At 32.2% G+C, this 24,296-nt stretch overlaps 2 protein-coding genes across 11 annotated transcripts; one reads left to right on the top strand and one right to left on the bottom strand.

The window, feature by feature from the left end:
* The first annotated feature begins 460 nt into the window (after positions 1–460).
* LOC100247967 (F-box protein At5g51380) lies at positions 461–7,224 on the top strand. Of its 4 annotated transcripts, XR_787723.3 has the most exons (4): positions 461–1,792; positions 4,465–4,805; positions 5,759–6,218; positions 6,328–7,224. XR_787723.3 is itself a non-coding variant. In XM_002275454.5 (2 exons), the coding sequence occupies exons 1-2, from the start codon at positions 639–641 to the stop codon at positions 4,730–4,732; spliced, it is 1,422 nt and encodes a 473-aa protein (XP_002275490.1). In that variant the 5' UTR covers positions 461–638; the 3' UTR covers positions 4,733–5,154. The 4 variants fall into 4 exon arrangements, 1 of the variants encoding a protein (XP_002275490.1); XR_787725.3 differs by lacking the exon at positions 5,759–6,218; XR_787724.3 differs by having other exon boundaries at positions 5,795–7,224.
* LOC100258224 (GDSL esterase/lipase At1g71250) lies at positions 6,352–17,432 on the bottom strand. 7 transcript variants are annotated; one of them, XM_059742973.1, is made up of 7 exons: positions 17,267–17,397; positions 16,209–16,401; positions 9,822–10,002; positions 9,568–9,695; positions 9,204–9,452; positions 6,850–7,090; positions 6,352–6,755 (listed from the first exon to the last, which is right to left on the bottom strand). In XM_059742973.1, the coding sequence occupies exons 3-7, from the start codon at positions 9,997–9,999 to the stop codon at positions 6,535–6,537; spliced, it is 1,017 nt and encodes a 338-aa protein (XP_059598956.1). In that variant the 5' UTR covers positions 10,000–10,002; positions 16,209–16,401; positions 17,267–17,397; the 3' UTR covers positions 6,352–6,534. The 7 variants fall into 7 exon arrangements, with proteins under 7 accessions (XP_059598956.1, XP_059598954.1, XP_010661320.1 ...); XM_059742971.1 differs by having other exon boundaries at positions 9,822–9,974; XM_010663018.3 differs by having other exon boundaries at positions 9,822–10,945; positions 16,222–16,401.
* Positions 17,433–24,296: the final 6,864 nt, after the last annotated feature.

Here is a 24,296-nt window from a genome sequence, read left to right as displayed (position 1 = left end):
AACACCCATATTCAATGAATTAAAATAATTTTATATTTTTCAAAATTTCAATTTTCAATCACATTGTCTTATCCTATCTATAAAATTAAAAAATAAAAATAATAATAAATAAATAAAGGAAAAAGTGAGGTTTGGAGATTTTTAAGAGCCCATCCATAAAGGGCCCCTCCTTTTTTTTTTTTTTTCTTTTTTTCTTTTTTTGGTACTTGCTCATCAGATTCTCGTTAAAGAGACAAATTTATAAACTTTCTAGTTATTATTACGAAAAAAGGTAGCTCAATTATTAACAATTTCCAGAATAGAACCCAGATCCAAACTACATAGGGTACAGAGCAATCCACACCTTTAATTATTTCATCCAATCATATCATGCCACGTCGTCAGTCATAGATTTTTGAATCAGAGTGGCGTATGCTGGTTGGTTCCCTGTGATGGTGGCAGTGATTGCGTCCGCACTGGATCTAGGTTTTCTCAGGGGTACCACCCAGAGATGCATTAGATAAATTGTACGCCCCACAAATCCAATCGGAAACCTATTTTCCCGAGGAAGTAGATAGATGGAGAGGGGGGATGCAGCGAAGTAGCAGCAGCTGTCGCAGCAAAGCTGATTCAGGACAAAACCCTAACCCTAAACCTAAATGCCATTTTCAGCAGAGACGAGGTCGAAGCGAAGAGTGAGTTGCCCTGAGGTCAACTGGTTCAACGACCAAGCTCCATTCAGCCATGTGGTTTTCAAGATGCAACTCCAATCTCTTTCACCTGAAAACGACATCGTTCCACGCAAATCCCTAACCATCACCACAGACCCGTTTTCTCTTCTCTCGGACCAACTCCTCCTCCACATCCTCTCTAAGCTTCCATACTCTCACCACACTACTACTTCTTTGGTCTGCAAACGATGGATGCATCTCCATGGCCGGTTGGTACAGTCCGTGAAACTTGTCGATTGGGATTTTCTCGAGTCCGGCCGGCTTATTTGCCGATTCCCCAATCTCACTGATATCGACCTTGTTCGCGCTTGTGTTCGGTTGCCGAATAATTCTGCAATTTGGTTAAGCCATAAATTTCTTTCCATCCAACTCGATTCACGTTTTCTGAGTGGCGGTTTTGTCTCCGGAGATGATTTGTTGCCGCCTGATGTGATCGATGAGGGGCTCAGAATTGTCGCCGAGGGTTGCCCTAATTTGAGGAAACTTGTTCTGATTGGTGCGAGCGAGAAAGGGTTGTCGAGCGTGGCTACGGAGTGCTTGACATTACAGGAATTGGAGCTTCATTATTGTACTGATTTATCGCTGAGGGGTATTTCGGGTTGTCAGAACCTACAAATCTTGAAATTGATTGGTTCTGTTCGTGAGTTATATAATTCTGTAATTTCGGATATTGGGTTAACAATTTTGGCGCAGGGGTGTAGGAGATTAGTCAAGCTTGAGTTGTGTGGGTGTGAAGGGAGCTATGATGGGATCAAAGCAATCGGGCAGTGTTGCCAAATGCTAGAGGAATTAACACTATGTGATCATAGGATGGATGGTGGGTGGTTGTCAGCGTTGTCATTTTGTGGGAATTTGAAGACTTTGAAGCTTCAGTCATGTAAGAGTATTGATGCGAGTCCAGGATCAGATCAACATTTGGGTTCTTGTCCTACACTTGAGACGTTGCACTTGCAGCGGTGCCAAATGCGGGATAAACAGAGCACAAGAGCTTTGTTTTTAGTGTGTGAGGCTGTTAGGGAGATTGTTTTACAGGATTGTTGGGGATTGGAGGATGAAACATTTGGCATTGCGACTATTTGTAGGTATGAGATTTTCTTTGTGGTGTTAATTTGCATTTGTTGTTTGATTGATATCAAGGTATATTTCTTCGAATGTAGGATGAGTAGAACAAAAAACTGCTGATAATATTACTGCAATAGCTGTTAAAATTTTTATTTTTCATCTGGTTCTTGCATTATACTTTTTGATGTCTACATTGTTCTCATTTCACCACAGCCACAAATTCCCTGAACCAAAACTGGTGGGACCCAACTTTAAGGCATTGGATTCTAAGACAATAGGACTATGATTAAAAGAAGATCAATTATTTTATTCAAAAAACAGAAAAGGGTATCATTGACAAAAGTGCTTCTTGAATGTCACTGGGCGGTAAATTATTGAACAGAAAATGATTAATTTTCTTGATAGGCAAACAGAAATATATTAGATCCCCTAGAAAAAGGGGTGCACACCCTATGTATTGCAAACTTGGGTGGTCCAGAGTTTGGAGATCAAGTATGGAGGCATTTCTGAGAATAGCATTGTTTAGATTCAGGAATAAAGAAGAATTGTCAAAGAAATTAGTTTCTTTGGTGACATGTGGTAACCTACTTATGCAAATTTCTCCCAAATAACAGACCTCAATATGTAGTAATTGAGGCCTGAAATTGCACTGTGTATACCACCAATAAATGATACGATCTCCTGATCTAACTCTGAGAGCCAAAAAGAGATACCCAAACTAACCATAAACAATTCCCCAAGGAATCAATTACTGCAAGGAACACCCAATCATTACTCCTTAAATCAGCACACCTTTGTCAATCTTCCTTCCTAATGAAGCTGCTTGGTTTCTTGAAGCAAACGGTATTAAAAATTGGATTTCATAATTAACTATTTAATGATCCTTCTCTCTTATTGATTATCCTAAATCCCATACAATGTCTTAGGAGCATCTTTATAAGGAAATTATCTACCTCTTTACATGTACTTCTATATACTATCTGATTTGTGAGAGCACATTGTGAATTATCAAATTCTCAACATCTGTTGTTCTTCTGCATATGCTTTAATGCTTCTCTTGGCCCCCTTTCTTACAGCTCTTCCCCACCTCGCCAATACCCCAATCCATCCAATTTCCTGATTGTAATTTGTAAGTGTTGGCCTCAACTCCTAATGCAGCTAGTAGATTGACAAATTATATGGAATTTCAGTAAACTAGCACAACACCTTAAACCAATCTTTGGCCAGTGTACTCTGGATTTGCTTGTGTCAGAATCTTTCCTGATGCTAAAGGAGTTGGAATTTTCAAATGAGAGAGAGAAAAATGAAAAAACAAAAAAGTAGGGTTTCTCTCTCTCTCTCTCTCTCTCTCTCTCTTCCATTTCTTTTTTTTTTTTTTTTTTTGAATTTTCACAGGTAAAGAGATAATATATTAAGATATAAATGAAGTGGTGAGCCTTAGTACATAGAAAGTATGAGGCAACCCTAGAATATGCTAAAAAGAGCTGCAAATGAGCAACCAAGGGCTGTGTTGGCAACCTCAAAATAATCCTACCTGATCAACAAAATCAAGAAGAGACAAACTCCCTTCCCAAGAGAGTCCGTTATAATGAATACAAAAACTTAGGGAATGAATCTTTAAGCTTCACCATGCAAAACTTTAACTCTTCAAAAGATCTCTGACTTCTTCCAGATGCATCAAAAGGTACAGAGTGGAGCAAAACTCCAAACTTTCCTTGTATTCTTTCCCGCAAACTTGTGGTGCCAACATAACATGGTACTTTTGATTGAAGGAGGCAATCCCCAAGTAACACCAAGCCCATTAAAGAGGAAAAGAATAAAAAACGGGAAAACACTAAGGCCCACTGAATGAGAAGGGGGGTTTCTTATTTACTTTATGTTCAAACCTTGTTGGAAGGCTGATATGAGTAGTTTTCATGGTAGAAGGACAATCAATTTTATTGGGTGATAATAAACAGCAAAACAAAATAAAGATATTCTTTTGAAAGGTCTCATCAGACATTGAAATATTTAAAAAAAATGGAAAAGAAAAAGAAAAACCAATTCCCTGTGTGATTGTTTAAAGTTCATTCATAATGGTTCCAAGGTTGTGGTTGTTTGTACCTTTATAATGTAATTTCTGCTGAAGTGTCTTATGCTAAAGTTATTAGTGGAGCCATAGGAAGAAAAAGCTCTAATAGAAGTGCTGGAATAATTGGTGCATTTTATGTTATTGTTGTTCAAGGGCCCTTAAAATGTTGTCTTTCAAAAGGCACCAATCTGGATCTTAACATAAATTGGGAAATGTTCTCTCTATGTGCACTGGCTTGATTGGCTGTTGGAGATCATTTTGATTTCTATATGGATTGTTCAGGACTTGGATTCTATCATCACTGCTAGCTTTTGAGAATTCTTATTTTTGCTGTAAATCATGTCATTATGACTCTGAAGAATGGGGTTTATATTCATCATCATAGATCATCTTGATTTGTTTACTAGGTTGTTCCCCGTGCTTATATCTTGACCAGGTGTGGTTTTAAGCATGGCTAGTTGATAAATAAGAATTTGATAATTGGAGACAAATTTGGAAGTTCGCATTTTGTGTTTGAATAGACAGTGATCGTATCTTAATTTGAATTTTATTTTATTTTGGATCAGATACATTGATCTCCATATTGATGTAGTTTTTAATGGTTGAAATTTCTCCTTTTAGGAGGTTAAAATCTCTCTCTTTGGAAGGATGCTCTTTGCTGACTGTGGAAGGTTTAGATTCAGTGGTTCATTCTTGGAAGGAACTTCAAAGGCTTAGAGTAGTATCATGTAACAATATAAAGGATAGCGAAGTAACTCCTGCACTTGCCACCTTGTTTTCTGTTCTGAAAGAGTTGAAATGGCGACCAGATTCCAGATCTCTTCTGTCATCAAGCCTGGGAGAGACCGGAATGGGAAAGAAAGGTGGTAAATTTTTCAAGAGGGCATGAGGTTGAACTTGCAGCTTGATGCCAAGAATCTGAGCTCCTGTTTAACAACGATGATTCTCTTGGCTGCAAAAAGGTCTTAGCAATACCTACATTGCCATACTCCATAGATACATGCTGTAATTATTCTCTTTTTTAATGGTTTACATAGTTGATAATAGAGGATGCTTCACGTTTTCTTTGGCTACAGAAATACTGCCAATTGGATCTAATCGTGTTAAGCATTTCATTCCTCAGTCGCCCCTTGATGTAGGGGTAACCTGTTCCCCGAAATTTTAGATTATCCAGCTAAAATTACTATGTGGGTATATATTAATGCTGGAACTGTTTCCTTGCATTTAATGGGGTTAGATATGCTAATTCATTTATATTGAGTAGTTGTGCTGAATGAATAGGAGTTATCAAGGGAAAATTGTACTTCTGCATGTTGTTGTTACTTATTTTCTGTAATTTATCTTATATCCTTTTTGTTCACTTTATGGATAGTTAGCTGGACACAGAATCAAGTTGGGTCAGTGTTGCATTTACTACTGAGCTATCTGCAATTTGAGGATTGAAAATCAATTGTGCCTCCATGCAACTCTCATTACACCAGTTTGAATTTCTTTTGTTGCTTTATTTGTCTAGTTTCCTTGGATTGTGTTGAGCATCGATTTGGCTCTGGTGATGATCACTGGCCCTCCCAGGTAGGAAGATAGATGTTTAAGTCCTACATATATAAAAAAAAAAGGTGTGTGTGTGTGTGAGAGAGAGAGAGAGATGGAGAACAATATTAGATCTTGTCAAGCTCCTTTGAGTTAGAAATAAGGTATCTCTATTGTTGAGTTGTCAATATATTTTATTGAATATGTCAATCTCTTAAGAAAGAAAAATAATGTCTGTTTATTAAAGACTCCCTGCTTTTTGCTCCTTGTTTCTTTTCTCTTGTAGTAATCTTTAGTCTGTTAAAAGAAATCATGAAGGAAAATTTTATCATTATAACTGATGACCTTGAATATCCCAAGTAATCAATTGTTTACATTGTTCCAGGCTATCAATTGCTGCTTTGTTTGCCTCTTGTTGCAGATTAAGTTGATCATGCAACATCAGTAGAAGTGCATTTCTGACAAGGAAGATAGTGTTACTGTTTTGTGTGAGAGAGTACATTTTGCTGGGCTAGCAAGTCTTGCCCCAGCTACCAACATATGATGCTGTGAATTTTCAGAGAGATTTGGATCTTATTTTCTATAGCTGCTCACTCCTTTTATAATCTGATTTTCACTTCTTGAATTCTTGATGGCTATTTGTCCTTTTAGACCACATGTTGGTGGCGGCAAAAGAGTGAGTTGCAGGTGACATGATTCCATTCTCATGGGACGCATACCTGCTAACTATTAAAACTTGGGGGAATTTAGATTAAACTTTTGGCGTTGTTGAAGAGTTTTGAGCTAATTCAGTGTGAGTCGGGATACAGGGAGTACCTGACTACCTTTGGTTGCATTCTGATTTGGTATTTAGTTGTAAACTTGTGTTGAAATTCGATGGCCTGCACTTAGAGACTCTTTTATCAGCAGCAGTTCCGTATCGTCATTATTGCTTTCTGTATTGGGTTTTTGTAGAGGTCCAAGGCTTAGCAGAGCAGATTGAGCTGTACAACGTGGCTCCAAATGACAGAGTGAGACAGGAGAAACCCAGCTGACTCCGTGGACGATTCAGTGCTTAAATTTACAAGCTACAGAGGTTTTTATTTTGGTGCCTCTATATTAAATTATACATGAGAAACAAGTAATCAATGAAATTAGGGGCAGGGAGGGAGGAGGGGAAAGCTAGATGGAGACAAGCTGCTGGATATTGAACGGATAAACATCAGATTGAGGACCCATGAAGGACCTTTGCGCCACAATCCTGTTCAATGCCTCTGTTGGGTGAAGGCTGTCCCAGAAGACGTACGAGTTTCTGTTATTGCATGGTGCCGCACCAGCAATGCAGCTCCATTGCACCCTCCCATTCTCCACACCACAACACCCTTGTGAAGTAACTGAGAAGCCTGCAAGATGTATGGCGTTTCGGAAAGGTGATGAGGTGATGAAGCTTAGTCATAAAGATAGAAAGATGGAGGATGGAGGGTAGGTATTAGTTACCATAAGGAGATGGGTTGATGAGAATGTCAGAAACCATGCCATAAGCATCAGCATAAGAAAGGGCAGAGGCAGGGAGGTGCAAGTTGAGATCGATGATGAGAGATCTGAGAGCAGAGTTGAAGAGCATGACCATCTGATTCACCCTGTCATTGCAGTTTTGGCCCGTCAGCTGATTTGGAGTGCATCCCAGCGGCCCCAGCGCATACACCATGAATCGTCTTATCCCCATGTTGTACAACCCCTGATTTGTGTTTCAAACACCACCACACCATATGTGCTAACATTATACCTCTAGTCTCTCCTTTTCAATTTCACAGACAATCATGTAGCACAAAATACTGTAATAAAGTTTTGGAGAATAATTTTAAAAAACAATTACTAGATGTTCTTTAAAACAAAAATTTGTTTAATAATTTGTATGATTATTTTTTAAAAGAATTAAGTGAAAATAACTGAAAAATATTAATAACATATCCTTTCAAAACACTTGTTTTTAGAATAATTCTCAGAATTTTCAGATGTATTTTTATATTTTTTTATTCTAAAAAAAAAAAACTATGTTAGAAAGCAATCCCAAACATGGCCTTGATTTTTTGTGATTATTTTGTTTCTATCCTTTTTGTATTTGGGACAATTGTGTTTTGGATCCAAATAGGTCAAAAAATTAAGCTTTAATCTATATAAGTTGCATAATTGGAATGATGTAAAATATGAAGAGACCAATATATCTTTCAAAACTATTTTCTACCACAATATTTGACAAACTTTTTTATCTTAAATTTTTTTTTAATAATTATTCTAAAAATTTATTATTTTTAAAAACTAATTTTTAAAAAATATATATATATATTCTAAAAATATATCATTTAAAAAAATTTGACATATTTTTAGTAGTTTTTTATATACTCAATTTTAAATATATATATTTTCTACGATGTTTGATTTTTAAATAACAATAATAATAATAATAATTTATTTTTATTTTTTTTGGAGAAGGGTGTATTTTTTTTCAAATTACTAAATTATATTAAATTTTATTGAGGTTTACAAAAGGAATAAATTTAAATTAATGTTTTTTTACTTTTTTCTTTTTTTCCATAGTAAGCAAAGGTCGTTTCTGAAAAGATCATATCCTTCTTAATTTTTATGCTTCCTGTGGGTCTTGGACTTAAATGGTAAACTTATATGAATTAAAACTTAATTTTTGGGCTCAACTAAGTCCAAAAATTAAGTTTTGGTCCATATAAATTTACTATTTAAGTCCAAGACCCGAAACATAAAAATTAAGAAGAAAGATATGAATTTTTTATCTTTCCATAAACGACATTTGCTCACTATGGAAAAAAAAAAGATCTAAAACACAATTATCCCTAATTTTTATCAAATGTTAAATGCTGGTTATGTTTGGTGTTGAGAAAGTATCGAGGAAACAAAAAAAAAAAATTAAAATGATTTTGTCTTAATTGTAATATAAAAAATAATTAAAATTTTATATATTTTTAAATTATTTAATTTTTATGAATTGAGTTTGAAGTAGAATATAATAATAATTTATTAACTTAAAATTTTTTTTTTCTTTCATTTTTCTTTAGTTCTAAATTTACTCTTTCTTTTTTTTTCCGATCCGAACCAAACATAGCACATATGTTTTGTCCAAGAAAAAAATTATAATTGGTCAGGATTTTAAAGATTATGATATACAATATATTTTTTTTTACCATTAATGTACCAACTATTACTAAAATAGCAGACCATCAAATATACGAATTTTATGTATTAATATTCAAAATGTACTAAGGAGTCAATTGGCCCAACGTACTAGTCTGATGACAACTATCTCAATTAGCTGGAGAGCCATAAATTAGACTGCCCATCAGCTGAAAAATAAAATAAAATATAAGAAGATGAGAAAGTCAAAAAGTCAATCCCCACCCCCACCCCCACCAAATATGGTCCACCAACCACCTAAGCGATGACCATTAAGTAGAAGTAATGGCAACATTTAATGGGCCTCTAATTCCAAATTTTCAACATCCTCAGTTCTAGTACACACTACACACTTCACACCCAAAGCCTCAATTAATGATTTCACATCAGAAGCCATTGATTTGAATTGTCATCAGGTCTTACCAGCACTGACCACTTCCATAAAGACTCCCCAAATTAATTTTACAGAAAAATAAAAAAAATAAGAAAAAATAAAATTTAACCTTAATTTTATTATCTTTTATTTATTTGTTTCTTTTCCTTAGCTTTCTTGGCATTCAAAAGAACTGAATGAGGATTGACTGAGTGAATTAGAGAAATATTGTATGTAGCAAATTAATTTTGGAGAAGGAGAAAGAAATATGTACCACCAGCTGTTGAGCAATCTGCTGGACGAGAAGGTTGCTGAAGGCCAGAGGGGTATACTGAGAGCTGGTTGGATATAAGTCTGGACGTAGATAATTATTCAAGTAGTCATTGCTCCCTATTGACACCATCACCAGCACTTTGTTCAGATACGAAGTCATCGCACTCGCGTTCTGTCCAAACAGCGAATAAATTCTCGGTAATGTCTGCCGAAAATTATCGATCTGCTTGCTAAGTGGTATTGGACCCATCTGAAAATTGATTCATCCCCACGTCAAAACACATCTATAATCATATCATCACTTAATTACCACAAGCATTATTAGCAAATCAGACTTCAATTAAAAAAAAAAAATCATAAATTACATATTCCTTGCCGGTTTCATCAAGGATTCCTGCAGCTGCTGATGCGTAGTTGACACCTTGAAAAATCTGAGGATCACTCATCGATGGATCAGTGAACGGCGGAGCAAAAGGCAGTCCCAGCATTTCAGCTGCACATATGAGCAATATTGATATTATTTATCATCATAATTTATCTATTTGAAAATTTCATGCATGCATGCATGCATGGGATTATGCATTAAGAATGGAATTTTGATGGAGGTAAGAGGAGAGACCTATCATGTCGACGGCGAGCTTGCCGTTGGAGAAGCGGCCGGTGGGGCCTTGAGGGAAGTCGATGCCGTAAGGAGGATAGTTGGACTTGGCTAGGGTTGGTATGAAGTTGTTGTTGCCGGAGTCGGAGAGCGAGTCACCGAAGATGAACATACCTGGTGGTGCACCCATTGAGGCCATGAACTTGGAGAGAAAGAGAAACAAGAAGCCCAAATTGATCAAGAAACCCATCATCCTCTTGCTGTACAGCTATCAAAATCTAAGCATTCACGTTTCATTCTTGGCAATTGTCATTAGTTTTATAAGAGATGGACTCTCTCTCTCTCTCTCTCTCTCTCTCTCTCTCTCTCTCTCTCTCTCTCTCTCTCTCTCTCTCTCTCATTGAATTAATTAATGTTGTGGAAAGCTTTACAGTGTGTACGGCTCTCTATCCCTCAAGTTGAACTTCCACAGCTTTTAAGTGTGTAAAGATATATAAATGAAGTGCAGAGCGTGCAGTCTGTGTGTATTACATGTTTATCAGGTCAGGACCTATATGAGAGGCCTTTCATACATATCCCCCATCAGCTGTCAAAATGGAGCAGAGCCAGTAATTAATTGTGATGAGAGGAGCATAAAGGCTTTTGAATGTTTGGACTCAGAACTGCTCCAATTTGGGAGTTTGTGGTCCTTTTCACACTTTTTTTCTGCTACCAATTCGATACAAGGGGCTGAAAGAAAGAAAAGACCAAAGCTGGAGGTGTGCTTGAGATAAAACAAGACCCATTGGCATATTTGCCAATGGCAATAGTAGGCAGGTGTAAATACTGACTAAGTTTATTCACAATATAAGAGATCGATGTCTGGCCTATTTGAAGAACACCCATTACATTCTGATAAAGAGTAGGATATGGCAACCAGGGAATTTCAAAAACCAAGTTGAAGAAAGACAACTCCGCAACCCTTTATACCAAGCATGAGCTACATGTTCTAGGGCATATAAGGCCTTCCTGAGCTAAGAGACATGTGTGAGCTTGGTGACATCGACAAATCCTTCCAGTTCTGTTGCATAAACAGGGATTCATCGAACCACCCGTGAAGGTGTTGTAATTAATATCTCGATGTCGGATATCCCAACCTCCGGCGACTACAACAGTTAAGCAAATAGTGAGGGCTCAATGAAAGGACCGCACGTTTCAAAGAAGTCAACCGAAGGGTCTTATGAAAACCATTAGCCACAAGTCTTGCTGTTGTAGTACATAAATCATGAAAGTGAAATACAACTATTTTTAATAATTCATTTACCAAAAAAATATTGTATTTTAAAACTATTTATTCAATACATTTTTATTAAGATGATTAATTTCAAAGTAGAAGAAATAAATAATTTACATTTTTAGTGTTATAAAAAATTTGCAAAATACTCTCATCCTTAATTTCATTTTTTTTTTCATTTTCAACCATATTTGATTATTTAATGGATGAAAAATCATATTTGATCTCTAGCTTTTTTCCTTTAATATTGTAAATGGATGTTTTTAAACAAATTCTAAAACTTATATTTTGATTAAAATAAAAAAAACTGTCATATTTTCATTTTTTAAAAATTGTTAAATAAAAATTAGTTTATAATATTTTTGAAAATAACCCTAAAAAATAATTCTTAAATATTTTTAGTAACAAAATCTTATTTAAAAACTTAAATATAAAAATAGTTAAATTCTTTATTCTGTGACGTGGTTTGTATGTATATAAACTTTGTTTTTTGCGTTAATAGATTTCTTCATCTCTTGTACACGTGTTTCTTTTATTTAATTAATTGTTGAATCACTGTCGAGGGGATGGTGCTCCTAGTGCATTTCATTTATATCTATATATGAATATTTTAGGATTTTGCCAACAACCATGTTAAGATCAATATAAGATAATTATAGAAAAATATATCATAACTCCAACAACCTCTAAATTCAATGTAGGATAATTATAACAAAAGTTATTACAAACGAAGTCATATCAATAGAAAACAAACTACTACTGTAATCATAAAGTAAAAAACTATAGGAATAAGAAATTCAACTACTACAACCAAACTACAGCAACCCAAGTAAAGAAATCAGAAACATAAAAATCGACCTTAAACTAAAGTGTCATCAACCTCAATATGACACAAATTTGGCTTTCAGCTTTGTGATTGATATATCATCTCCATCAACCACATCCCTGTATTTTCTCGTACTAAGATCAACATGAATTATAAGAAATCCAACTACTGCAACCCAAGTAAAAAAATCAGAAACATAAAAATCGACCCTAAACCAAAGTGTCATCAACCCCAACATGACACAAATTTGGCTTTTAGTTTTGTGATTGATACCTCCTCTCCATCAATCACATCCCTATATTTTCCCATACTAAGATCAACATGAATTTCTTTGTCAGAAGACTGAAAAAAAAACCAGGATTAGTGACTCGAGCTCAAATTAAAAAGGATAAAAATGAAAAATTGCCAACCATCCACCGTTGAATGAATACTCCATAGGGAGTAATCCGTTGCAATTATATAACATCAAATGCACTTTTGTGTAGTGATGTTGGCTCAGTGGAGCCCCATGTCCAGGGATTAGCGAGATCGCATTATGTCTTTCACATCCTTGACACTGTAAAACCAAGAAAAGAATGAGAGGAAAAAAAACAGTCGACGAAACCAATAAAAGAAAACAATGACAGAAAAAAAAAACAGGCTTATTTTGAGGTTAAAATTGAGAGAAGAAGTAATCATAGAAGATAATATGAGAGAGAGGAACTAATATAATATACCACAATCATATTGTTCACCTTTATGAATAAGTTCAAATTGTCATTTTTTCGCTTCCTATTGAATGAATACTCCATGAGGAGTATTCCCAATGAGTTTTTCTTTGACATTTATAGAGACACAGACTTCCTTATGAAAAACCCGCTCATATAGGAAAGACTTTTAGGACTTTACTAATCCTTATTCCATTGAAATCATACAACATCAATCTCTTTCCTATATATGGGTGAGTTTCTCATAAGGAAGTCCGTGTCTCTATAAATGTCAAAGAAAAATTCACTGAGAATACTCCTCATGGAGTATTCATTCAATGGGAAGCGAAGAAATGATAATTTGAACATATCCAGAAAGGTGGGCAATATGATTGTGGTATACTATATTAGTTCCTCTCTCATATTGTCTTCTATGATTACTTCCTCTCTCAATTTTAACCTCAAAATAAGTCTGTTTTTTTTTTCTAATATTGTTTTCTTTTGTTGGTCTCGCCTACTGTTTTTTTTCTTCTCATTTTTTTCTTGGTTTTGCAGTGTCAATGATGTGAAAGACATAGCACGATCTCGTTAATCCCTGGACATGGGGCTCCACTAAGCCAACATCACTACATAGAGGTGGATTTGATGTTATTTAATTGCATCGGATTACTCCCTGTGGAGTATTCATTCAACGGTGGATGGTTGGCAATAATGGTACAATTCTATCAACATAATTTTTTTCATTTTTATACTCACTAATCCTAGTTTTTTTTTTTTTTTTTTTTCCAGTCTTCTGGTAAAGAAATTCATGTTGATCTTAGTATGAGAGAATACATGGATGTGATTGATGGAGATGAAATACCAATCACAAAGCTGAAAGCCAAATTTGTGTCATATTGAGGTTGATGACATTTTGGTTTATGGTCGATTTTTATGTTTCTGATTTATTTACTTGGGTTGCTTTAGTTGGATTGCAATAGTTGAATTTCTTATAATTCATGTTGATCTTAGTATGAGAGAATACAGGGATATAATTGATGGAGAGGATATATCAATTACAAAACTGAAAGCCAAATTTGTGTCATATTGGGGTTGATGACACTTTAGTTTAAGGTCAATTTTTATGTTTCTGATTTCTTTAATTGAGTTGTTGTAGTTAGGTTTGTAGTTTCGTTGCAGTAGTTGAATTTCTTATTCCTGTAGTTTTTGACTTTATATTATTGCAGTAGTAGTTTGTTTTATATTCCTATTATTTGACTTTATGATTGTAGTAGTAGTTTGTTTTCTATTGATCTGCCTTCGGTTGTAATTGTTTTTGCTATAATTATCTTACGTTGAATTTAGAGGTTGTTAGAGTTATGATATATTTTTCTATAATTATCTTATATTGATCTTAAGATGGTTATTGGAAAAATCCTAACTATCCTTGAATATTCATATATAGATGTAAATAAAATACAAAAAGAGCATCATTTCCTCGACAGTTATTCAACAATTAATAGAATAAAAAAAACACATGTACGATTGGTTTATTTCCCTCCCTTGAGAGACCACATGAGAGATGAAGAATTCTCCAAGGCAAAAAACAAATGAACAATTAGTTTATGTACATACACCCCACATGACAGAATCAAGATTAGTTTATGCACATACAACTCACATGACAGCCCATATGACAGAATCAAGATTAATTTATGTACATACAACCCACATAACAGAATCAAGAATAGAGGGGTGAAAACAATTTGGAAATCATTTACTTTGAATCGATATGATCCAATAAGAATATAACTATTTTTATATTTAAGTTTTTTAATAAGATTTTGTCGCTAAAAATATTTAAGAATTATTTTTTTAGGGTTATTTTCAAAAATATTTTAAACTAATTTTTATTTAACATTTAAAAAAAAATAAAATATGACAATTGTTTTTATTATTATTTTAATCAAAATATAAGTTTTATCCATTAAATAATAAGTTGAAAATGAAAAAAAAGAAAAAGAAATTAAGGTTAATAGTATTTTGCAAATTTTTTATAACACTAAAAATGTAAATTATTTATTTCTTCTACTATGAAATCAATCATCTTAGTAAAAATATATTGAATAAATAGTTTTAAAATATAATAACTTTTTGATAAACGAATTATTAAAAATAGTTTTATCACTTTCACGTGATTTTTTCTATTTCTTATTCTTTTGTTATTTTTTTATATCCTTTTAATATTAAATTTGTTTCTATACTATATAGTATGGCATAATTGAATTATAAAAAAGTCTCTTGATTAAATTTCTAAAATTAAAAAAAAAAATCATATTTTTCTATTTTTCAAGAAATACTTAACTTTTTAAGTCTTTTTCTTTTAAAGATATTTTTTTATAAAAAAAAAAATCAACAAATACGTTATCACATTCTAAAAATCAACAAATATTTTTAACAGCAAAATTTTATTTAAGAACTTGAATATAAAAGGTAGGTAATATGCAGTTACATATAATAATGCAAAATAACTTTTTAATTTTCAAATTAAAATATTATGGTCCAGTGCTGAATTTGAGAATTGCTTTTATATATAAATACATAAAAATTGAGATCCATTGGTCAAAATTAAGTGTAAAAACAAACTCATGTGTAATGACATGTTACTTAGATGAAGATTGAAGATGGGATAAATAATTTCCAAACCGTGAAAATAAACTAATTGTTCACTTGTTTTTGCTTTAACAGTCAATTCTTGATCTCTAATATGGTCTCTAATATGGTCTCTATGCAGGAATAAACCATGTTTTTTTCCTCATATATATATATTTGAAAATTAAAACTTTGGGATACACCCAATACATCAAAACTCATTAGCCATGAATAAAGAAAAACATTTTCATCATGAAAACGACAAAAAAGAGCAAACATATAAGAATTCAAAATTGTAGCCAAGCATAACTATAAAATTTCTTTGATCCTATACCAATCAGAGTTAAAACTCCGGAATAAAATGTCAAAATGGGAATAACATTTAATATATATAGGAAAGACTTTTAGGACTTTACTAATCCTAAGACATGAGAGTCCACGAGTCAACATCACTGTAAAAATGTGGGATTGATGTTGTATGATTTCAATGATACTCCTCATGGAGTATTCATTCAATGGTGGATGTCTCGTAATAATGTTATACTTATAACAAACATAATTTTATCATATTTATCCTTTTTAATTTGAGTTGAATCTATGATTTTTTTTTTTTTTAAAACATGAGATTCATGTTAATCTTGTTTGGAAGAATACGTGAATGTGATTGATGGAGAGGAGATTGCAATCACGGATCTAAAAACCAAGTTTGTGTCTAGCTTCTAAATTTGTGAAGCAATCCCCTTTCTATCAATCATATCATTGTATTCTCCGCTAAAATTAACATAAATTTCTTAACTAGATGTCTTAAAATAAGAATGATTAACTTAAATTAAAAAAATAAAATTGATAAAATCATGTTAGATAGGTATACCATTATTACTGACCATCCACCCTGAGTTAAACCTCCATAAGGAGTATAGATGTCTTAAAATAAGAATGATTAACTTAAATTAAAAAAATAAAATTGATAAAATCATGTTAGATAGGTATACCGTTATTACTGACCTTCCACTGAACCTCCATAAGGAGTAACCCGTTGCAGTCAACCAAACATCAATCCCACCATCCCACCTCTCAAGTGATGTTAGTTCGGTAGACTCCCTGTCCTAAGATTAATGAGATAGATTTGTCCTAAGATTAGTGAGATAGATTAGTGAGATGGCCCTGTCTTTCACATCCATCACACTACAAAACCAAAAAAAAACAAATAGTTCATAGTTGGAGACAAATGGTGAGATTATTACTCCTCTGCTCTATTTATAAGAGGAGGACGAAATGAAAACCATGCCTACCTGCATGTTCAAAGACTAGTGTAAAAAAATGACCAAATGACAAAATCAATAAAAGAAAAATATAGCACCACAAGTAAACACAGAAAACATGACCAAGAAGAGGAAAGACTGCAGAAGTAATGAGAGAAAACCACTGCTACTGTTACCCACCACCCCAGCAGAAGTAATATTTCTCCGAAATTTCGCTTTACGGAAATTTCACCGACATTTCGGTATTTATCGGTATTTTTACCGATTTTTCGGGAAATTTCCCGATATTTCCTTGCCAGTCCAGCCCGGATACAAAATCTGTCCAATTCTTTTTTTAAAAAAAATAATAATAATAAGATGCTATTTGGTAATCTGATCATGATTTGCAGGCAAAGGTTGTGTTCTTCAGCCTAGCTCAAAAATCGTGGATATAGGGTTCGTGAAATTTAAGTCCAGTGGCATAAAAGCAAAGAGACCCCTAGAACAGATCCAGAAAACACAGGCAGCTAAAAAAAAAGGAATTTTTTTGGATTTCCTTGGGGGTTTTGCATGGATTTTCTCGGAAATCAAACGAGGTGGATTTAGGGTTCGTGAAATTTAAATCCAGTGGCATAAAAGCAAAGAGACCCCTAGAACAGATCCAGAAAACACAGGCAGCAAAAAAAAAAGGAATTTTTTTGGTTTTCCTTGGGGGTTTTGCATGGATTTTCTCGGAAATCAAATGGGGGATGGATTTTCTTGGGAATCAAACGGGGGTTGCAAAATAAATAACATGATTAGATTAGTACCTGCGAGGATTGAGAGTGGAAGAGGAAAATATGGCCTTTTTAGGGATTCTCTCGTCTGGAGGGCAACTTCAGAAAAGGGCTTCTTCATGCCTCGAGTGAGAGAAGGGGGGGTTGTGGCCTTTAGAACTTTTACCCACCCATAGAAGTAATTAATGAAAGAAAACAATTGTTACCAACCCCAACAGAAGTAAGTACTGAGAGAAAAAAAGTTGTTAGCCACCTAGCAGAAGTAATGAATTTGCAGCAGTATTAATAGTTTAAAATGTTATCATTCTTTTTTTTTTTAAAATAATTATAATAATTTTAATAATCAAATGTGTTATAAGAGTTCCCTTGTTTTTAAAAAATAATTCGGAATTGTTTTAATATTTTTTAAATTGTTTTTAAGAACATTGTCAAACCAAATTTGAATTTGTACAAAAGAAAAATAAATTCTAAATCTATATAAAGTAATAATTTTTAATAGTATGAACAAGAAACAAATGTAATTATTTTATATATATATATATTTTAAAATTATTTAATTGTTATATAAAAAGTTAAAATAAGAGAAATAAGATATTAAATTTAAACCTTTTTAAATTTAATCATGACCTCTCCTTTCCCTACACTAAGAGTTTGAGATAAAAAGAAAAAAGAAAAAAACAACATTCCAATAATTTTATCATTTTTTATTGTTAATGCTAGCATTTATAATATTTATTATTATATTAACTATTTTGCACTAGTTTTATATTTTTTTTATTTAATGTAATGTATATTTCTAAACAAATTAAAATTTATTTGAAAATTTAAAATATTATAATTATTTATTAATATTTAAAAATATTATCATTCTTTTTTAAAATGGGATTGATGTTATTTGCCTACAATCTCCATGTAAGTTCCTCCACCCACTTTTCTAGCTTGTCCTTTGCTTCTTTAAGGGCCCCTGTTTCTCTTGCAGCCTAAAAAACATCTACGAAGAATCAGCACTAACCTTCATTCCTCACTCACAAGGAGTTGAATAACAAATTTGCTCAAATAATAAATTAATATTAAGAAAAGCAAACTGCATCAATAGTGTTAAGAGAAGTCAAATTCCAAGTTAAAATAGAGAAATTTCTTCCTTCTATTTGTAACATTAACTTAGTAGATTTTTTCGAAGATAATGAATCAAATTCCAAGTTACCAACCCCACTGAATTTGTTGCTGTAAGTTTTGAATTTTCTATTGCTATAACCACTTACTATGCGTTTATGAAATTTTATTTGTTGCTTATTTACATTATAATTGCTTATTGGCATTATAATTATTGAAATTGGTAATTTCTTGAAGATTCTTATACTAATTGATTGTTTCTTTTCTTTTTTTCTTGGAATTTTTTGCAGATGGCAAGCTGACACCTTTCTATGTATAGGGCCTTATGGGAATGTAAGGAAAGAAAATCAAGTAAATTAATTGAGGTAAAATCAGTAAAGCTGTCAATCGAAGGAGTAGCCCACTCCTCTCCCTTCTCTCTTTTGAGAAAGGTAGCCCAATTTTGGGCATGACTATGCAATAGCAAGCCCAGCACCAGAAGGCCCAATAGCCAGTTCCAGCTTTGAGGCGAATGGGCTTTTAAAGCCCTTGTCATCCCTAGTGTTTCCCACGTAGGATCATAATGACTGATTAAAAGGAAAACGAGTTTTAAAACAGCAACAGACCATAGCCTCAAGGTAAGATAGTCAGACCACTCTACTGTACTTCCATTGGTGTTAAGATTGATAAAAAAATGAATTATATATGTTATTTCAACAAATAATATATATATAGATATACTTCTATTTTCAATATATTTTCATATTTAATATAAAAGATGAAGAAATAAATATTGTTATTATTTAATTATATATATTTTTAATTTGTAACAATTATTTTAAACTTTAATAAAATATAAATTATATATTTATGATTTCATCGACCGTCAGTTGAATTGATATTTTTTTCAATTCAATAATCAATCTAATTTTTTAAACATTATAAATAACTATAATACTTAAAACTTTTAAATAAAATTTAATTTATTTAAAAATGGACATTATATAATAGCATTAACAATAAAAACACAAATATCATATGGTAAAATTGTAAAATTATTAATAGTAATACAAAAAATAAATAATACAGTTGGAGCTTCTATGCCTAATTCGATTTCCCTTTTCCCTTTTTCCTTTTTATCTAAAACTCCTAGTGAAATTAAGGAAAAGGGAGGTCAGGATTAAATTTTAAAAATTTTAAAATTAATATCTTATTTATCTTATTTTAACATTTTATATAAAAAATTTAAATAATTTTAAAATATATAAAAAAATTTAATTTTAATTATGTTTGTTTCTCGTTACTATTTCTCTTAATTTTTTTTTTCTTGAACCAAACATACTATTAAAAATTATAAAATTGTAAAATTATTACTTTATATAGACTTAGAATTTTTTTTTCTTTTGTACAAATTCAAATTTTGTTTGAAAAAATTATCAAAAACAATTTTTTTAAAAACATAAAACCAATTCTGAATTATTTTAAAAAATGAAAGCTTTTTTTTTTATTTGACGTGTAATTTATGTTTAAAAAATAATTTTTTATTTTAAAAGATAGTTACATACCAAGTACCAACTTTAGAATTTCAACAAAATTATTTTAGTAAATTACTAATTTTAATAATAATTATTATTAAAATTATTATTATTTTTTAAAAAAGAATGATAACATGTTAAAATATTAATAAGGAATCATCATGTTTTAAATTTTTAAATAAATTTCAATTTCTTTTAAAATTTTGAAGGTAGAAGATAATTGGTAGTGGGGCTCAGCCACCTGCTGCTTATCATCTCTCCAACTCCTTTCGCCTTCTATTTGTAGTAACACTGCCACCGCACTCCTAGGGTTAGGGTTAGGGTTTCTGCAAATTTACCAAAAATGGCACTATTTCAAATAGGATCCCAAATCCTATAAACTTGGGCTGAGTTTGGGCTCAGGTTTGGACATTCCCACCCAGCCCAAATCCCCCAAGCCCATCTCGTATCCACGTTTCAAATGTTATCAGCATTTTAAATATTTTATTATGAATTTTCAAAATCATATTCATTTTTTTGGCATACTAATAAATCATTAATACATCTATTGTTGATTAATAGATATTGAAAAACAGCTGGAAACCTTCATCTCATAATTTACAATCCTTTTCTCAACTGTTGATTCCAATTTCCATGTAACAATGTTTTATTAGACTTCCAATCTACCATTTGTTCCTGCAAATTTCCAGGCAAACTCATGCTTTTAGAAAATATTTTATTTTTTTTTTAAAATATATATATATACTTTTAGTGTAAAAAACATTTTTGTCTTTGGAAAAATTTTAAAAATATTATTGAAAAGTTGAAAAATCATTTGTACTAATTTTTTTGGAGAAATATTTAATAAATGATTTTTCTAAAGGTTTTAGAGAAAACATTCATACTTTTCAAAAATGGGTTACTTTTGAAGGATGTTTGAAGGATCTAACATAAAAATCCACAAAAAGTATTCAAATTACTTCCAAATTTGAAATTTTCAATTTATTTTATAATGGATATTACATAACAAAAAAAATTAAAAATAAAATAAATTTAAAATAACCTTTTAAGAAAATAATGTAATAATAAATATTGTCAATATTACCATTAACAATAAAAGCAGAAAACAATATGGTCCAGTTGATAAAGTTTGATGGTTACACATCCAAGTATGTTATCCATGATGTATTGGAATCTACAGCGGAAATTTACTATTTAAGTGCAAATGCTTGATATCACAAACAGGGTCATTCCCATCAAAGGGAATAATAGGTCAACCTTGTTTAGCTACCATTCTGACAGAAATTTGAATATATCAAAGAAAAGAAGAATACTTGCCTAAGAAGTTCAGATCAGTAGTTGTCCTAGGTCGCATGGCACGCCCACTTTCCTTTTTTTAGATATTTAAAGCTCATTCCAATGATTTATAATGAACCAAAAATCAAGTATCATAAAAGCTGACCATTGCAAGCATATCTATAATCATATGACCAACATGTAGATTTAAAATTTTCAATTTATTTTACAATGGGCATTAAAATAACATTTTAAGAAAATAATATAATAGTAAATATTGTCAATATCAACATTAACAATCAAGACAGAAAACTCAAACACCCTTTTTTTCGGTTTAAAAATGAATAAAAATTTTAAATTATTGGAAGCTTAGAGATAATTAAGGTATAATAGAATATAACAAAGATGCTCAAGGCTAACTAGCTAAGGTGGTGGAAGATAGGTACTACATACATGTAGATATGTCCTCAAAGAGGCCTATCTTTTGACTTTGATTGAAAATAGTCTCTGTTGCATGAGCAAAGAGGCCTAGCTTTGCAGCCAACCTTTGTTTCCTTCTTTCCCACCCTTTCATCCTTGTGATCTCGTTGGAGGAAACCAATGCTTTCCGCTATGGTGGATAACCATTGTTTTCTCTCATTATTAGGGTGGGTAAGAGTTCATTTCCTCCAATTACTTACTTCTATAGATGCAGACTCTAGTTATTTTTAAAGCTTAATGGGAGGCATGACTTCATTTTCTTATAAATAGAGATGAGGAATAGCCTCATTGTATCAATAACATTGTAATTCACAAAAGGTAAAACAAAGAAAAGGAAGATGCCAATGGTTATGTTGGTTGTATCAATTGAGATGAGGAATATTGCCCTTCTTCAACCTCGGGCTGGTAGTGATGATACACCCATCAACTACTTCTTCCAGGTAAAAAATTTGAGTATTGTTTTGATTTAACACTGATATTGTTTTGTATTTTAACTATTTGTTTGTTACATTGAAGGTGAAATATGAACAGTGTGGTTGGGTTTCCTTGGAAGAAGATTGTATTTCTTTGGGATTCAAAGAAAAGCCCACCGTAGGGAATAAGAGAATGAATTATAACAATGCATCTATTAGAGTGGATTATATTACTTAAGTTTCTTTGCTATTGCCACTGTTTTTTTTTTTTTCACATTCGTTTGCCCATGACTTTTGTTCTTGTTTTTGTAGTGTGATGGATGTGACAGACAATGTATCATTTCGTTGATCACATGCCATGGAAATCCATTGAGTAGGCTTCACTGTAGAGAGGTGAGATTGACGTTGTTTAATTGTGATGGGCTTATCCCTATGACCTATTCGTTCAACGGTGGATGGCTAGCGGTGACAGTATACTATTGTCACCATAATTTTATAATTTTTCTTGTTATTAATTTGAGCGCAAGTCACTAATGGTTTTTCTATTTTTTTTTTTTTAGACATCTGGCAAAGAGATCTATGTTGATCTTGTTGGTCGAGAGTACAGGAACGTGATTGATGGAAAGGAAGTCAAAATCACAAATCTATAAGCTAAATTTGTGTCTAGGGGTTGAGATTGTTCATTTTGGATATGTCCTTTATGGTTGTTATTTGGATTTTCTTTTATACATTTTGGATGTTTGGGATATTTTGGATGTCTTGTTAGGATGTTATTATGGATATTTGGATGTTTATGTGTTGATGTTAAAGATGTTTGGATGTTTATGTGTGGATTTTTATGACACTGACAGTGTAAAATATGATTGAAAAAAAAAAGTTTGATAACATTTTGAAAATTTTCTAATGTAAATTTTTTTTATATCTTTTGCTATTAAATTAATAAAGTCGATCATTGCAAGCATATCTATAACCATGTGACCAACATGTAGATTTTAAAATTTAAATTTATTTTACAATGATCATTAAAATAACATTTAAAAGAAATAATATAATAGTACATATTGTCAATATTAGCATTAGAAATCAAAACAAAAAACTCAAACACCTATTTTTTCGGTTTAAAAAATAATAAAATTGTTAAATTATTGGAAACTCGTAGATAATTAAGGTATAATAGAATATAACAAAGATGCTCGAGGCTAACTGGCTAAGGTGGTGGAAGATAGGTACTACATAAATGTAGATATGTTCCTAGAGAGACCTGAATTTTGACTTTGATGTAAAGTGGTGTCTTTGTTGCATGAGCAGCTGAATGGGAGGCATGACTTCATTTTGTCCTTCTATAAATAGAGATGAAGAATAACCTCATTGTATCAATTCCACTATTATTCACAAAAGATAAAACAAAGAAAATAAAAATGTCAAAGGTTATGTTTGTTGTATAAGTCGAGATGAATATATTGTCTTTCTTGAAACTCGGGTTAGTGGTAATGATATAACCATCAACTACTTCTTCAAGGTGAAAATTTTAAGTATTGTTTTGATTTAACACTGATGTTGTTTTGTATTTTAACTATTTGTTTGTTACATTGAAAATGGAGTGTGAATAGTGTGGTTGGGTTTTCCTGGAGAAAGTTTGTGTTTCTTTAGGTCACAAAGAAAAGCCCACTATAAGGAGCAGAAGAAGGAATTATAATAATGCATCTCTTAGAGTGGGTTATATTACTTAAGTTTCTATTATTTTCTTTGCTATTGCTACTAGGTTTTTTTTCTCATTCGTCTCCCCATGATTTCTGTTCTTTTTTTTTCTCTGAAGATGGATATGATAGATGAGGTGTCATCTCTCTAATCCCAGGCTATGGAAATCCACTGAGCGAACATCACTATAGAAAAGTGGAACTAATGTTGATTAATAGTGAATGAGTTATCCTTTTGACCTATTCGTTCAACGGTGGATGGCTAGCGGTGACGGTATACCATTGTCACCATAATTTTATCATTTTTCTTGTTATTAATTTGAGTTCAAGTCACTAATAGTTTTTTTTTTTTTTTTCAAACATCTGGCTAAGGATCCATGTTGATCTTCTTGGTCGAGAGTACAAGAACATGATTGTGATTGGTGGAGATAAGGTCACAATCACGAACCTAGAAGCTAAATTTTTTCCTAGGGGCTGATATTGTTTCTTTTGGATCTATCCTTTATGGTTGTTATTTGGATCTTCTTTTAGACATTTTGGATGCTTGGGATATTTTGGATGTCTTGTTAGG

This window comes from Vitis vinifera, chromosome 15 (genome assembly GCF_030704535.1).
Source record: "Vitis vinifera cultivar Pinot Noir 40024 chromosome 15, ASM3070453v1".
Taxonomy (NCBI): Eukaryota; Viridiplantae; Streptophyta; class Magnoliopsida; order Vitales; family Vitaceae; genus Vitis; species Vitis vinifera.
Note: the sequence above shows the minus strand (reverse complement) of the source record. Positions and strands in the feature narration are given on the sequence as shown.

Coding starts and splice junctions, on each gene's coding strand:
- LOC100247967 (XM_002275454.5), top strand. CDS start 639: ATGCCATTTTCAGCAGAGACGAGGTCGAAGCGAAGAGTGAGTTGCCCT. Junction 1,793..4,464: donor GGCATTGCGACTATTTGTAG/GTATGAGATTTT, acceptor TTCTCCTTTTAG/GAGGTTAAAATCTCTCTCTT.
- LOC100258224 (XM_002275412.5), bottom strand. CDS start 17,354: ATGAAGAAGCCCTTTTCTGAAGTTGCCCTCCAGACGAGAGAATCCCTA. Junction 9,453..9,567: donor ATGAAACCGGCAAGGAATAT/GTAATTTATGAT, acceptor ATCAATTTTCAG/ATGGGTCCAATACCACTTAG. Junction 6,756..6,849: donor CATCAACCCATCTCCTTATG/GTAACTAATACC, acceptor TACATCTTGCAG/GCTTCTCAGTTACTTCACAA.